This window comes from Schistocerca nitens, chromosome 11 (assembly GCF_023898315.1).
Source record: "Schistocerca nitens isolate TAMUIC-IGC-003100 chromosome 11, iqSchNite1.1, whole genome shotgun sequence".
Taxonomy (NCBI): domain Eukaryota; kingdom Metazoa; phylum Arthropoda; class Insecta; order Orthoptera; family Acrididae; genus Schistocerca; species Schistocerca nitens.
In genome coordinates, this window is record NC_064624.1 from 26,807,406 (window position 1) to 26,824,576 (window position 17,171).

Below are 17,171 nucleotides of genomic sequence, written 5' to 3' on the forward strand. Positions count from 1 at the left end.
CGGGAGTGAGGGGGTGGAGAGGGGGGCGGGAGTGAGGGGGTGGAGAGGGGGGCGGGAGTGAGGGGGTGGAGAGGGGGGCGGGAGTGAGGGGGTGGAGAGGGGGGCGGGAGTGAGGGGGTGGAGAGGAGGGCGGGAGTGAGGGGGTGGAGAGGTGGGCGGGAGTGAGGGCGGGAGAGGTGGGCGGGAGTGAGGGCGGGAGAGGTGGGCGGGAGTGAGGGCGGGAGAGGTGGGCGGGAGTGAGGGGGGGAGAGGTGGGCGGGAGTGAGAGGGGGAGAGGTGGGCGGGAGTGAGGGGGGGAGAGGTGGGCGGGAGTGAGGGGGGGGAGAGGAGGGCGGGAGTGAGGGGGGGGGAGAGGAGGGCGGGAGTGAGGGGGGGAGAGGGCGGGAGTGAGGGGGGAGAGGAGGGCGGGAGTGAGGGGGGAGAGGAGGGCGGGAGTGATGGGGGAGAGGAGGGCGGGAGTGATGGGGGAGAGGAGGGCGGGAGTGATGGGGGAGAGGAGGGCGGGAGTGATGGGGGAGAGGAGGGCGGGAGTGTTGGGGGAGAGGAGGGCGGGAGTGATGGGGGGAGGAGGGCGGTAGTGAGGGGGGGAGGAGGGCGGGAGTGAGGGGGGGAGGAGGGCGGGAGTGAGGGGGGAGAGGAGGGCGGGAGTGAGGGGGGAGAGGAGGGCGGGAGTGAGGAGGGCGGGAGTGAGGGGGGGAGAGGAGGGCGGGAGTGAGGGGGGGAGAGGAGGGCGGGAGTGGAGGGCGGGAGTGAGGGGGGGAGAGGAGGGCGGGAGTGAGGGGGGGAGAGGAGGGCGGGAGTGAGGGGGGGAGAGGAGGGCGGGAGTGAGGGGGGGAGAGGAGGGCGGGAGTGAGGGGGGGAGAGGAGGGCGGGAGTGAGGGGGGGAGAGGAGGGCGGGAGTGAGGGGGGGAGAGGAGGGCGGGAGTGAGGGGGGGAGAGGAGGGCGGGAGTGAGGGGGGGAGAGGAGGGCGGGAGTGAGGGGGGAGAGGAGGGCGGGAGTGAGGGGGGAGAGGAGGGCGGGAGTGAGGGGGGGAGAGGAGGGCGGGAGTGAGGGGGGGAGAGGAGGGCGGGAGTGAGGGGAGGAGAGGAGGGCGGGAGTGAGGGGGGAGAGGAGGGCGGGAGTGAGGGGGGGGAGGAGGGCGGGAGTGAGGGGGGGAGGAGGGCGGGAGTGAGGGGGGGAGGAGGGCGGGAGTGAGGGGGGAGAGGAGGGCGGGAGTGAGGGGGGAGAGGAGGGCGGGAGTGAGGGGGGGAGAGGAGGGCGGGAGTGAGGGGGCAGAGGAGGGCGGGAGTGAGGGGGCAGAGGAGGGCGGGAGTGAGGGGGGGAGAGGGCGGGAGTGAGGGGGGGAGAGGACGGGAGTGGGGGGAGAGGACGGGAGTGGGGGGGAGAGGACGGGTGTGGGGGGGAAGAGGACGGGAGTGGGGGGGGAAGAGGACGGGAGTGGGGGGGGAAGAGGACGGGAGTGGGGGGGGAAGAGGACGGGAGTGGGGGGGGAAGAGGACGGGAGTGGGGGGGGAAGAGGACGGGAGTGGGGGGGGAAGAGGACGGGAGTGGGGGGGGAAGAGGACGGGAGTGGGGGGGAAGAGGACGGGAGTGGGGGGGAGAGGACGGGAGTGGGGGGGAAGAGGACGGGAGTGTGGGGGAAGAGGACAGGAGTGTGGGGGGAGAGGACAGGAGTGGGGGGGAGAGGACAGGAGTGGGGGGGAGAGGACAGGAGTGGGGGGGAGAGGACAGGAGTGGGGGGGAGAGGACAGGAGTGGGGGGGAGAGGACAGGAGTGGGGGGGGAGAGGACGGGAGTGGGGGGAGAGGACGGGAGTGGGGGGGGGGAGAGGACGGGAGTGGGGGGGGGAGAGGACGGGAGTGGGGGGGGAGAGGACGGGAGTGGGGGGGAGAGGACGGGAGTGGGGGGGAGAGGACGGGAGTGGGGGGGGAGAGGACGGGAGTGGGGGGGAGAGGACGGGAGTGGGGGGGGGAGAGGACGGGAGTGGGAGGGGGAGAGGATGGGAGTGGGTGGGGGAGAGGATGGGAGTGGGTGGGGGAGAGGATGGGAGTGGGGGGAGAGGATGGGAGTGGGGGGGAGAGGATGGGAGTGGGGGGGAGAGGATGGGAGTGGGGGGGAGAGGATGGGAGTGGGGGGGAGAGGATGGGAGTGGGGGGGAGAGGATGGGAGTGGGGGGGAGAGGATGGGAGTGGGGGGGAGAGGATGGGAGTGGGGGGGGGAGGATGGGAGTGGGGGGGGAGAGGACGGGAGTAGGAGAAGACAAGAAAGCAGCTAGGACCTTAGGTCCACAGGACAAAGTGTATATGGGACGGGTGGGGGGGAAGGAAGGAATGAGGACTCTCCTGTCTCGTCCCTGTAATTTGGCTAATTGTATGTGTAGCAACTCCTATTCCAAGTGCAGTTCAGATGCATCATAATTCACCGATATGAGCGTGAGCATCCAGCCATGAACACCTCCACTCTAATGGCCAGTGCTCCAGCAACTTTCATTAAGCACACGCTGCCCTGTGGATATCATATGTCTGAACCCATTATGTCATATCACGGTACTACAACTAACATGTATGAAGTGCTGCATATGTTGGAATTGTACAATTAGCAGCCACATCCCCTAAATGTTCTAAGCCCAATAGATCCTCTTACATATCTAAAATGACGATGATGCCTGATCTATATGTACATGATTACTGTGCCATTCATAATTATGGTCCTGGCAGAGGGTCATCGAACCACCATTTTTAATCTACTTCTCTACGATTCCACTCTCACTGTGTGCAGGGACAATTAACACTTACATCTTTCCATGTGAGCTCCGATTTCTCGTACTTTACTATGATAATTTCTCCTTGCGTAGATGGGCATCAATAAATTTATCACACTGACGACAAAATTTGTGTTTGAAATTTCATGAAAAATTCGTGCCATAGCGAAAAAAGTCTGTTTTAATTACCACCATCCCAGTTCATGTATCATATCTATAGCACTCTCTCCCTTGTTTCGCGATAGTACAAAACGAGCTACACTTCTTTCAATTTTGTTCATGTCCCACACCACACTGCAATACTCCTCAAGATAACAGATAAACATAGTGTAAGCCGTTTCTTTAGTAGACCTGTTACGTTTTCCAAGCGGTGTCCCAAGAAATCAGTCAGGGACAAGAGAGGGCCTATAACACTTACTTTGGAAACGTCATATTACTTCGATGACCTTCTGTCAATTATTATTAACTGTGACCTTTCTCTTACAGAATCATGAACCAGTGCACACCTCTACGATGATAGTTCTGGGGCACACAATGTAATTGGAAGTCACTTGTGAGGAATTGAGTCAAAAGCCTTCTGAAAATCAAAAAATATGGAATCAATGTTGTGTCATCTGTCAATATCAGTCATTACTTTGCGAGAATAAAGAGCTTGTTGTGTTTCACAAGAATTATGTTTTCTGAATATGTGTTGGCTATTTGTCAATAAATGATGTCTTCAAGCTAATTCATAATGTTCAAACTGACTATATTTTCCGAAATCCTACTGCAAACGACGTTAGTTGTATGGACGTGCATTTCATCGGATTACTCACATTCCCTTTCTTGGTTTCTGGCGTAATTTGCGCAACTTTCCTGTCTTTGGGTACCAATCTTTCTGCCATTGAAGAGTTTTATATGACAGCTGAGTATGGAGCTACTGTATCAGCATATTCTGAAAGGAACCTGGAGGCATTGCCTCTCTCAAGCGTTAAGCTGCTCCACTATATTTATCCTGAGACGGAATTTAGGAAATCCGTCTTCAGTGACTCGCTTTAGTAGCACTGTCGTCAATAGCTTTACCATTGTTATCGCGCACTGAAGGTATTAATGCACCTTTACAATTGTGTACTTTACATACAACCAGAATTTCTTTGGGGTTTCTACCAGATTTAGAGACAGAATGTCGTTCTGGAAACTATTAAAAGTCTCTCTAATTGATTTTGCCCTAAATTTCCAGCCTCTGTAAAACTTCGCCAATCTTGTGAGTTTTTCGTTCTTTTAAATTTGGCATGTGTAATTCATTGCTTCTGCACCAGTGGTCTGACCTGTTTTGTGTCAGTACCACATCTCATTAATTTGACACGTATCTCTCAGCTATTACTCATTTGACTTGAAACCGCATCTGGACTACGTTTAGAAAGACTTATCTGACGGAGTGCAATCTCTCTCTTCGGAATGTGTCAGGCGAATTTTTATCTGCTTTTTTAAGGGCGTGAATTTTGCGTTTATTTTGGTGAGTCTCGATGTTACAGTATTCACTCTTGTGAACTCTTCATGGCTCAACAACATTTTGGTCAATAATCCCTGCTTGGTCAGGGCTATTAAGATGTCAAGGATGTTTTCGCGCTTCTGTACCCATTGTTCAAAATAATTTTCAGAGACGCCATTCAGTACAGTTTTGGACGACGTTTTATGCCTACCACTGACATTAAACATTTACTTTCCCCAATATATCGAGGGTAGTTTTTCTTCCAATTATCAGCAATATTACGGAATGTACTGGTAAGGTTATAGCTGACTTTCAAGTTTAAACAATCTTTAGACCTACAAAGAAGATTAGCGAGTGTAAACGTAAGCTTCCGCGTCCGTTGTCACAGTCAATAAAATTCTTCTGGGTTTGAAGCGCATTGTCACCTATAAAATTCCAACGTTTCGGCGATTGTTGCAAGACGCCTTCCTCAAACCCAGAAGAAGTTTACTGACCAAGATCGGCGAATATAAATTGCATGTGGCTGTGGGAAGGTTTATATTGGAACAACGATAAGAAGTGTCAATAGCCGTTAAACTGAACACAAAAGAAACTGTCGACTGGGATATACTGACAAATCAGCTGTAGGGGAACAAGTTTTTAAAGACGGTGATCATGAAATAAAATTTAGTGAGACAAGCATGTTAGCCAGGACATCTATTATTATGCACGTATGTATAGGAAAGCTATAGAGATTCAGAAACACTGCAATAATTTCAACAGAAAAGAAGAAGACTTACAGTTACACAGGATATGGTGGTCGCCTTTCCACCAAACATTTGACGATCGATTACATTCGATCGAGAATAATGACGTTAGTCAGAGACGGACTTACAGTCTGTCCCACGTGACGTATGATGGTTTTTTTTTGTTGGGGTTTAAGGGCGCTCAACTACTGAGGTCATTAGCGCCCAGTCACAATTGTTAGAGCACATAGAATCTAGTAAAACTCAAGGGGAGGGGGGAGGGACACCAGAAAGTCCTTACAAAGATGCAGATAAAATAAGTAAAAGAGTTAGATGTCTTTGGACAAGCCAGTCAAAGTTATAAAACGAAAAACACGAGCAGCTGCTCGAGCGTCATCAGCTAAAATATCCGGTAAAGTAGATGGCAGGGACAGGACAACATGAGATTGACTAAAGCGGGAACACGACAATAAAACATGGCGCACTGTTAATGCCTGACCACAAGGGCACTGTGGGGCTGGGTCACCGGAGAGCAGGTAGCGGTGGCTAAACCGGCAATGCCCAATCCGCAACCTGGTCAGAAGGACCTCTTCTCGCCGAAATGGTCGGGAGCAGGTTGTCCAAGGAGTTGGGAACGGTTTTACTTCTCGGAGCTTGTTTCCTTGAAGTGAGGACCAAGCATCCGACCACAACGACACAAGCCTCTTACAAACAACCCCACTAATGTCCAATGACGGGACACAATGGGAGGCTGGCCGAGGCAGGAGGACTGCAGCCTTGGCTGCAGCATCAGCAGCCTCATTCCCAGGCACTCCTACATGTCTGGGAACCCACAAAAAGCTGACCGGAGAGCCATCATCAGCGAAAGAATGGAGGGACTGATGGATCTGTTGCACCAAGGGATGGACCGGATAGGGAGCTCCAAGGCTCTGAAGAGCACTGAGTGAATCAGAGCAGAGTACATACGATGAATGGCGGTGGCGGAGGGCATACTGAACGGCCTGATAGAAAGCAAAAATCTCGGCCGTAAAGCTGGAATATTGGTCAAGGAGCCGGTATTTAAAGGTGACGGCCCCGATGACAAAGGCACAGCCGACGCCATCATCAGTTTTGGAGCCATCGGTGTAAATAAAGGTGTGACCGGCAAGTTGAGCACGAAGTTCTACAAACTGTGAGCAATACACTGCAGCCGGAGTACCCTCCTTCGGGAGTGAGCTGAGTTCGAGATAAATATGAACCGGAGCCTGGAGCCAAGGTGGTGTCAGGCTCTCACCCTCTCTGAAGGTGGTAGGGAGGGCAAAATCCAATTGTCGAAGCAGGCGATGGAAGCGGACTCCGGGGGGCAGCAGCGCAGACACATACAACCCGTACTGACGGTCGAGAGAATCGGCGAAGAAGGACTGATAAGAGGGGTGGTCGGGCATTGACGACAGCCGGCAGGCATACCGACACAGCAGTACGTCGCGCCGGTAGGTCAATGGTAATTCGGCAGCTTCAGCATAAAGACTCTCGAGGGGACTAGTGTAGAAGGCTCCGGTCGTAAGATGTAACCCCCAATGGTGGATGGAGTTGAGACGGCGTAAGAGGGATGGCCGAGCAGACAAAGCTCCCATAATCCAGCTTCGATTGGACTATGGACCGATACAAGCGAAGCAGGATAGTGCAATCCGCTCCCCAAGATGAACCACTAAAAACTCTGAGGACATTAAGGGAACGTGTACAACGGGCCGCCAAATAAGAGACGTGCGGAGACCAACAAAGTTTCCTGTCCAATGTGAGCCCTAGAAACTTAGTTGTTTCCATGAATGGGAGAACAACAGGACCGAGGTGTAAGGATGGCGGAAGGAACGCTTTATATCGCCAAAAGTTGATACAAAGCGTCTTCTCTTCAGAGAACTGGAAGCCATTTGCCACGCTCCATGAGTATAGGCTGTCTAGACAACGCTGAAGGCAGCGCTCCAGGAGGCATGTTCTCTGGGCACTGCAGTAGATCGTGAAGTCATCGACAAAGAGAGAGCCTGAGACAGTAGGTGGAATGCAATCCATAATTGGATTCATCACGATGGCAAAAAGGGCTTCACTCAAGACGGAGCACTGAGGCACTCCGTTCTCCTGGAGGAAGACGTCGGACAATACGGAACCCACACGTACCCTAAACTTTCGATCTGTTAAAAAGGAATCAATAAAAAGAGGCAGGCGAGCGTGTAGACCCCACCTGTGCATAGTGCGGAGGATACCTCCTCTCCAACAGGTATCATAAGCCTTCTCCAAATCGAAGAACATGGCTACCGTTTGGCGCATTCGCAAAAAGTTGTTCATGATGAATGTTAACAAGGCCACAAGGTGGTCAACAGCGGAGCGGCGGCGACGAAAGCCGCATTGGACATTGGTAAGTAGCCGTCAAGATTCAAGAATCCAGACTAACCGAGCGTTAACCATGCTCTCCATCACCTTACAGACACAGCTTGTAAGAGAAATGGGCCGGTAACTAGAAGGAAGGTGTCTATCCTTCCCGGGTTGGGGTATAGGAACAACGACGGCGTCACGCCAATGCATGGGGACCTGACCTTCGGTCCACACATGATTGTAGGTACGAAGAAGGAAGCTTTTGCCCGCCAGAGAAAGGTGTGCCAGCATCTGAACGTGAATGGCATCTGGCCCCGGAGCAGAGGACCAGGACAGTGCAAGCGCACGTTCGAGTTCCCGCATAGTAAAGGGGGCATTATAAGTTTCCAGATTCAGCGAGTGGAAGGAAGGTCGCCGAGCCTCTTCTGCCTCTTTCCTGGGAAGGAAGGCAGGGTGGTAATGGGCGGAGCTTGAAACCTCCGCGAAAAAGCGGCCGAAGGCGTTGGAGACAGCCACAGGATCAACAAAGACCTCCTTACCTGAGGTCAGGCCAGGTACCGAGGAGTGGGCCTTAATGCCCGACAGCCGGCGCAGGCCACCCCGAACGACAGAAGAGGGAGTAAAACTGTTAAAGGAGCTGGTGAGAGAGGCCCAACAAGCTTTTTTGCTGTCTTTGATGACTCTACGGCATTGCGCTCGGAGTCGTTTGTATTCAATACAATTCGCCAACGTAGGATGGCGGCGAAAGGTGCGTAAAGCACATCATCGAGCACGGATAGCGTCTCTACAAGCCTCGTTCCACCAGGGGATGGAAACACGACGTGAAGAAGAGGTAGTATGAGGAATGGAACGTTCGGCAGCATTGATGATAACAGCCGTGAGGTATTCGACCTGACTGCAACAACTAAGAAAATCGTGGTCTGGAAAGGTCGCCAGGGAGGAGTAAAGTCCCCAGTCAGCTTTCGGTATGTTCCAGCTCGAAGGACGTGGGGATGGGGTGTGGTGCAGGAGACGAACGACACAGGGGAAGTGGTCGCTCGAATAGGTGTCAGAAAGGACATACCACTCGAACCGACGGGCAAGAGTGGTAGAACAGATCGAAAGGTCCAAGCAGGAGTAGGTATGAGTAGAGTCCGAGAGGAAAGTTCAGGCGCCAGTATTGAGGCAGACAAGATTGAGATGGTTGAAGACATCCGCCAAGAGGGAGCCTCTTTGACTGGATGCAGGAGAGCCCCAAAGGGGATGATGGGCATTGAAGTCGCCAAACAATAAAAACGGTGGAGGAAGCTGAACGATCAGGTGCATCATGTCAGCCCGACTAACAGCAGATGACGATGGAGTGTAGATGGTACAAACTGAAAGAGTAAAAGCAGAAAGAGTAATACGGACAGCTATTGCTTGGAGTTGGGTGGTCAATGGGATGGGATGGTAATAGACATCGTCCCGAACGAGCAACATGACCCCACCATGAGCTGGAATACCGCCCACAGGGGTGAGGTCATACCGCTCTGAGGCATAGTGCGTGAAGGCAATATGGTCAGTCGGGCGCAACTTGGTTACCTGGAGACCAAGGACGAGCGGACAGTGCAGGCGGAGGAGCAGTTGTAATTCCTCCCGATTAGATCGAATACCTCTTATGTTCCAATGTAACAAGGCCATCGCTAGTCAGAAAAAAGGGGGGAACGAGACGGGGGAAGAGCTGGTCACCACGACGGCCGCGGTGGGCCAGGTTTCGAGTGAACAACGCTACAACCGGCGGGAGGCGGATCCTGTTCCATCGAGTCGTCGCCAGCTGCGGCCGCTGTCCCGGATTGCGTAGGAGGGGCATCATCATTTGCCGACGAGAGGCCAGCTGAGCGCCTGGCAGCAGAGTGTCCCGGCGAACCTGAGGACGGCCGGGAGCAGCGACTCACAGATGGAGCGTCAGACGAAATGCGCCAGGGTGGAGAGGGGGAGAGAGACTTCTTCTTGGAGGCCTTCTTGGAAGTCCGAGGAGGCACAGGGATGGTGAGCTGGACCCCGAAGAAGGTCCTCACGCGCGGGGTCCGTTTTGGAATGCCGGACCTCGGAAGCCGGGGTCCGGAACGTTTCCCCGATGGACGCCTAAGAAGAGGATCGCTTCTCAGGCGGGGGGGGGGGAGAGAGGAGAAGGAAGGGTGGCCCCTGGGGCAGAGGGGGCGGGGGCCGTGGGGAGGAGGATTTGGAAGGGAGGGATTTGGGAGGCAGAGGCATAGACCCCGGATGGGGGAGGAGGCGGACGGGGGTCAGGATAGGGGTGAGGATACTGTGGAAGGAGTGGACACGACTGAGGCAAACGAAGTTGTTAACGTCACGGGATGGAGGCAGTCATACTTCTTCCTGGCCTCAGAATAAGAGAGACGATCCAAAGTTTTGAGTTCTTGAATCTTCTTCTCCTTCTGATACAAGGGGCAGTCTAAAGATCTAGGCCAGTGGATGCCAGGACAATTAACGCACCGAGGTGGTGGGGTGCATGTATGTTCCTCACGAAGAGGACATCCACAATCGCCACAAAGGGGCTCAGCCTCACACCGTGACGACATGTGCCCAAAGCGCAAACACCGAAAGCAACGCATAGGAGGCGGGACGTAAGGTCGCACGTCGAACCGGTAGCACATCACCTTTACCTTCTCCGGGAGAACGTTCCCCTCAAAGGCGAGGATAAAGGCCCCGGTGTGTCAATGCGACGGTCTTTGGGGCCACGCTGGACTCGCCGGACGAAAAGCACGCCTCGTCGCTCCAGGTTGGCCCTGAGCTCCTCATCAGATAGCAGCAGGAGGTCCCGATGAAAAATAACCCCCTGCGTCCTATTCAGTGCCAGATGCGGGACAATGGACACTGGGATGTCCCCTAGTCGGTTGCACACCTGGAGTGCCACTGACTGAGTGGCGGAGGTGGTCTTTATAAGAACGGACCCCAAACGCATTTTACTGAGAGCCTCGATTTCCCCGAAGATGTGCTGAACAAAGAGCATGGGCTTGGAGGTGGCGAACGTCCCCCCATTGGTTCGAGAACATGGGCTTGGAGGTGGCGAACGTCCCCCCATTGGTTCGAGAACAGACCAAATAGCGGGGGAAGTACTTCGCTCCAAGCCGGCGGGCCTGTCCTTCCTCCCAGGGAGTGGCCAAGTGGGAAAGGGCAGGAGAACCAGAACCAGAGACAGTACCTTTCCTTTTGAAAGACTCGGCCACAGAGCGACCTGATACGTGTTGACGTTTCATCTGCGAAACGTCCATCCCGATACCAATCACTCCGACCAGGGGCTCTCCCCACGGGGCCACCCAGCCTCAGCAAGGGCCACCTGGCAGGATGACCGTTGCCGGGAGTCCTGATGCCCCAAGGAGACGCATCTACTCCTTGGCCGACGTGGGGAGGGTGCAGCTCAGGTATCGGCAGTACGATCCCTGTGTTGTCAGGGGGCTACAACCCAGAGGGTACATGACGACCCCACCACAACGGGCTGGCTACCGTGCTGGATTTCTGGTGCCATGGAAAGTCCATCATGAACGCTGGTGCAGATGGAGATGCACTATGGGCGGAACTTTGACAACCCATCAGGCGTTTAGGCCCAATTTGAGGAATAATGGGTATGGTTACAACGCCGGTACAATGCTGAGTGCCAAGGTCTTAGTGCACTGAGGACCAGTGGTACACCACGTAAGGCGTCCTTCCCCAAAAGGCTCGTACTTCTGTAGAATTTTGAAAAATGGAGGTCAAACCCCAAGGGGGACCATCACACGGAAGGCCGAAACGGTTGAAACTCCTTTTAGTCGCCTCTTACGACAGGCAGGAATACCTCGGGCCTATTCTTACCCCGGACCCGCAGGGGGTTGGCTTGGGTTGTACATTAAAAAAACTTCCACAGCAATGGTACTGGAAAGAAGGATTAAAAACATAGATCTGCTTAAACTTGTCAGAAAATTTAAAATCACAAGATTTTACAGCGTTTTTATGTAGGATACTTTGCCTGAGACAATGTGGAAATCCACAAAACGTGGAACTGTAAATTTAGATGTTGTTTGGGATATGAAGCTCTTGGCGATTTAAGGCCACCTGAAGAATTGTGTTGTCACTTCACCAAAAGGAACCAGCTGTTGTACAATGTTCAGCACTACCATGACTACAGTTCATACCTCTGAGGATATTTCTGAATGATATTTTTCCCGAAAATTGCTGAAAAACAAGCAGTATGCAAACCTCTGCGTCATTTGAAGCTTTGATGTACTGACTTTCACTCTAATCCTAATTGGTCTAAATTTAAAGCAAACTACTTTCCTCAAATGTATGAGCAGGGGGCAGTGATTTACAGCATTGACTGGTTGGAAACACACGAAAGCATAGCTAATATCACTGAATTTAGGTTGATGTAGAACTGAAACTGATTGTAAAATCCTTGACGAAAAGGGAGCTGAGATACCTGGTGGGAGAGTCCACATGGTTAATGGGGACAGCAAAGGCAATGACACAACGGGCATTCAGGCATCATGTTTTCCTGCATAAGTGTGTGTGTGACAAATCCAAACCATATAAAGCTTGAGACAACTTTGTCTTTCAAAATTTCCTCTAGTAAATGTGGCAGATGGCCTCTGAAGCCCCAGATGTATGGAATACAGAGGATACCAGCCCTCCAGCAGATGTATCAGGATGATGGTTCAAAATGTGGAGAGCACATCTCCGCAAGCAAACCACATTGCTGCATGCCTCAGTCCACCAGGAAACAGAACATGCTACAGTAAACATGAAGTGCATGGTATGGAACATACTTCAGCAGTAGGGATAACGTTTGGAAGATACTTTACGTGGTCATCACAGCTGTGTAAATGTCATGAGGGAGGGGTAAAGCCTGCAGTTAGCCTTGGAAAGCTGTTAATTGGATTTGCACTCAGGTGGGTTAGTAGTCAGCGAATGGATAGCACACAGAAAGTGATCACTTGAGTATGTGTCAGAGGGAATGGGCCATTCAAGATGATGAGCGAGCTGGACAATGCAGAATGAGAGGTCCAAATGGTAATAAATGTGCATGGAATCTGAAAGGAACGTGGGTGCTCCAGTGCTAAGAGATTCAGGAAGTCAGCTAAGAGGGAACCTCTTGGACAGGTTCTCCCAGAGCACCAAAGCAGATGGTGGGCATTAAAGTCGCCCAGCAGCAAAAAGGCGTGAGGGAGCTGATCAATGAGCTGGAGTACATCCAACTTAGTAACAGCAAATGAAAGAGGGGTGTAGAAGTTATGAAGAGGAAAGGTGAAATAAGGAAGGAAAATGTAGACTGCAACAGCTAGCAGTCGAGTGTTCAATGAGATGGATGACCAGCATGGCTCCCCATGATGTGGACTGCTGTCCTTGGGGGCAGATCACAGAGGACCAGAAGGCAACATGAGAGATCAAAGGGGTTGTGAGAACAATTTTTTTTTCTTGGAAGCAGAAAACAAGTGGACACTGCAATTCCAAGAGCAACTGTGACTCCTCGTTAGATCTAATGCCACGAATGTTCCACTGGAGAAGAGTCATAATGGGGAAAGGGGATTGGGGAGGAGGGAACAAAAGAAGGTTAGTCACCTAGGTGGCTGCTGAGTGCCAGCCTTCAAAAATCCACTGCTACAGGGGTCAGAGGCTGGAGAATCCTGTTCCATGAGGTCTACAAACATATTAGCTTCCCCCTGGGTCAGCCTGGGAATTCCATGGCAGAAAACCAGTAAGCAGTGAGCACCAGCAAAATGGAGGTCAGCCGGGTGAGGGTATATCTGGCAACACCACTGAAGAAGATCTCTAAGTCAGGGAAGGAGAAAACCGTTCGTTTTTGTTTGATTTCTTAGAACATTTTAGTTGGCAGATGAAGACTATGGTTTTAACTGTAGAAAGTCTTTGCAGGAGTACGGCTTTTATCCTTTCAGCCTGACAGTTGTGTAGCAGGTGATTTCACCACCAGGGGCAAAGATCTGATGGCTTGTTGCACAGCTGTAGGAGACGGGGGTGCTACTGTGACCTGGATGATTTCACTACTGCAATACTGAACTTGAGGTTGCAAGTCTGGGTGGGCATATTCTCCGTTATGCATGGCATAGCAAAAATGGTACTGTAAATGCCAGATGATAAAATGCATGGATTTTGACTAGCTAACAACTGCAAGTTACAGTGTGGGGGTTGATGTCCTTCACTCAGATCTCATGGATGGTTCACTCATAAAGACCCATTGGACATTCATGGGATTACAGTTGATACAGCAAAGAGGAGGCAAACAGCTGCCCTCATGAACATCTTTGCTGGGAGTAACACATTTGGCTATGTTTTGACAGGACACATGTTTTATTATAATGTTGACACTTGTAGGATTTCATCTGGTTTGGAATGTGTGGTTGGACCGTAATGACTTCATAGCCTGCCTTAATCTGTGAGGCAATCACTAATTGAGCAGACGGCAGAAAGAGTGCATGTGGGCATTAAGTTCGCATCCATCTTTTTCATTACTCAATGGGCCATAGTGATGCCGTGATTAGAGAGGTAAGTGTGGATTTCTCCCTCAGTGAGGCCATCTAGCATCAGAATGTAAAGAACACCATGTGAAGATTTCAGTGAACGATGGTCCTCAACACGAACAGGATAACTCTGGAGGAGTAATGCTGTAAGCAGTTGTTGGGCTTGAAAATCACAATACATCTTCAGAAGCAAAGTTTTATTGCATAAATGACATAAGAATTTCACAGGGTCTGCAACTGCTACAGCAACTTTCAGAATGCATGCATTAACCATAGAAAATGACTGACCACCTCTGGTACATGATACTGTGAGGACATTTAGTAGACACGAACTAAGATGGTGATTGAGTCATTGCTAAATAATAACCCATGATTGCCAACATCTCCAATGGTATGCTCCTTCTAACTGGGGGTCCCCTCAAAGCAGAATTCATCCACCATAAATGACTTCACTCCTCAGGTCACATCTCCCAAACTCCTGACAGAGGGACCAACTGGCATTTGGGAAGGTAACAGCTTAGGCAGTCACCCCTGTCTGGGCCTGGCCTGTATCAGAGGGTATGTGTGAACCCTACCTGTTGACCCAGAGCTGGGAATTAATCATTACCTTCTCACCTGTAATGTGTTTAATGAATGGGTCAGCCTTCAGGGAACACCAGGACAAAGGAGAAACAAAGAGAATCAGGAGTCACCAGTTAAGTCTTCACAACCTTACTGAAACTGGCACCAGCTACTTATGGTTCTTCTTGATGGTGGCCCATAAACTGTCGCCACTAAAAGCTTGTGTGTTTCCTGAGCACCACTGTGGTACAGCATTGAAAGAGCTGTTCAACACTACACTCCTGGAAATGGAAAAAAGAACACATTGACACCGGTGTGTCAGACCCACCATACTTGCTCCGGACACTGCGAGAGGGCTGTACAAGCAATGATCACACGCACGGCACAGCGGACACACCAGGAACCGCGCTGTTGGCCGTCGAATGGCGCTAGCTGCGCAGCATTTGTGCACCGCCGCCGTCAGTGTCAGCCAGTTTGCCGTGGCATACGGAGCTCCATCGCAGTCTTTAACACTGGTAGCATGCCGCGACAGCGTGGACGTGAACCGTATGTGCAGTTGACGGACTTTGAGCGAGGGCGTATAGTGGGCATGCGGGAGGCCGGGTGGACGTACCGCCGAATTGCTCAACACGTGGGGCGTGACGTCTCCACAGTACATCGATGTTGTCGCCAGTGGTCGGCGGAAGGTGCACGTGCCCGTCGACCTGGGACCGGACCGCAGCGACGCACGGATGCACGCCAAGACCGTAGGATCCTACGCAGTGCCGTAGGGGACCGCACCGCCACTTCCCAGCAAATTAGGGACACTGTTGCTCCTGGGGTATCGGCGAGGACCATTCGCAACCGTCTCCATGAAGCTGGGCTACGGTCCCGCACACCGTTAGGCCGTCTTCCGCTCACGCCCCAACATCGTGCAGCCCGCCTCCAGTGGTGTCGCGACAGGCGTGAATGGAGGGACGAATGGAGACGTGTCGTCTTCAGCGATGAGAGTCGCTTCTGCCTTGGTGCCAATGATGGTCGTATGCGTGTTTGGCGCCGTGCAGGTGAGCGCCACAATCAGGACTGCATACGACCGAGGCACACACGGCCAACAACCGGCATCATGGTGTGGGGAGCGATCTCCTACACTGGCCGTACACCACTGGTGATCGTCGAGGGGACACTGAATAGTGCACGGTACATCCAAACCGTCATCGAACCCATCGTTCTACCATTCCTAGACCGGCAAGGGAACTTGCTGTTCCAACAGGACAATGCACGTCCGCATGTATCCCGTGCCACCCAAAGTGCTCTAGAAGGTGTACGTCAACTACCCTGGCCAGCAAGATCTCCGGATCTGTCCCCCATTGAGCATGTTTGGGACTGGATGAAGCGTCGTCTCACGCGGTCTGCACGTCCAGCAGGAACGCTGGTCCAACTGAGGCGCCAGGTGGAAATGGCATGGCAAGCCGTTCCACAGGACTACATCCAGCATCTCTACGATCGTCTCCATGGGAGAATAGCAGCCTGCATTGCTGCGAAAGGTGGATATACACTGTACTAGTGCCGACATTGTGCATGCTCTGTTGCCTGTGTCTATGTGCCTGTGGTTCTGTCAGTGTGATCATGTGATGTATCTGACCCCAGGAATGTGTCAATAAAGTTTCCCCTTCCTGGGACAATGAATTCACGGTGTTCTTATTTCAATTTCCAGGAGTGTATATGCATTAATCTGAAAGGCTGGGAATCAGCTCCAATTTTTGGATATATAGGCACTCACCCTTTCTTCTTACTTGTTCTACTGCAGTATGACATTAGCTTGTGTCCATCAAGATGAATCTGTTGAATTTCAGTGATTTTCATGTGGTGATGTGCATTAAGCACACTACAGCTGCTGACATACTATCTGAACTTTTATTTTTCTGTACAGATATTAGACATTTGCTCTATTTATCTAGTAACAGTCACATAATGGTTGTTGCAGAGAACAACATTACTGACCATACTGCCTTGTAATGTTGTTGCTTATCGGTAATATTGAATAATATATATATACCTTAAGTCTTTTCACAAGTAATAAAAATTTATATTTCTCAAAATGTTCTGCAGTGAATTATGAAAACTTACCTTGTACTATCAGATGCATATCTTGTTGAGGTTTCCACCTGAAATATTTGAAGAAATGGCCTGTGATTTACAACTGATGAGACAGTAAATAAATATAATTCTATTAATGCCCACCAACATGTGAGTGGTCCACAAAATGCAATAAGTGAGGCTTGAAAATATCATTAAAGAGGACATGATAAACAGTTGCAGTTAATGAAACAATGTTAGTAAGAATTCACTCTCCATTTTCTCACTTTGTCTTCAGTACTGTAAATATCTACATAAGCCAGTAATTCGGTTGTAGCCATACTTCCTACTAGACACTTCACAAAGAAAATTGACCACAAACATCTTTAATCTGTCATGCACCTACTACTTGTGCAAAATTTTCGTTCACTTTTTTTTATTATGAAAAGTGACAGATGAATCTATCATTGCAAGTGACACAATTGGGCCTTTGTGCACTGGGCAGCCCAGACCAACTTGCAGAGGTGAGGAAGTGACTTCTAAACCCAACCATAAGTTCACACCCAGAACTACATACACGCTTGGACCATTAAATATACAAACATTAATAAATATTGACAGACTCAAAATACTTTCAGACATTGTAAATGGACAATAAGTTAAAATTGGCATTACAAAATGGCATGTTGACAGATGAAAAAATACCACATTCAGAGAACTATAAATTTTTCAAAAAGAACACAGGGAAGAAATTCATGAAA

The 17,171-nt window shown here is 51.3% G+C and overlaps 1 protein-coding gene across 8 annotated transcripts in view; it reads right to left on the reverse strand.

Moving 5' to 3' along the window:
• LOC126212930 (zinc finger protein 836-like) overlaps positions 1-17,171 on the reverse strand; it is a 109,092-nt gene that overhangs the window by 4,192 nt on the left and 87,729 nt on the right. For all 8 annotated transcript variants that reach the window (XM_049940444.1, XM_049940451.1, XM_049940445.1 and 5 more), the window contains one exon: positions 16,462-16,499. In XM_049940444.1, the coding sequence (XP_049796401.1) occupies positions 16,462-16,499 (38 nt within the window). The remainder of the gene's footprint in view (positions 1-16,461; positions 16,500-17,171) is intronic.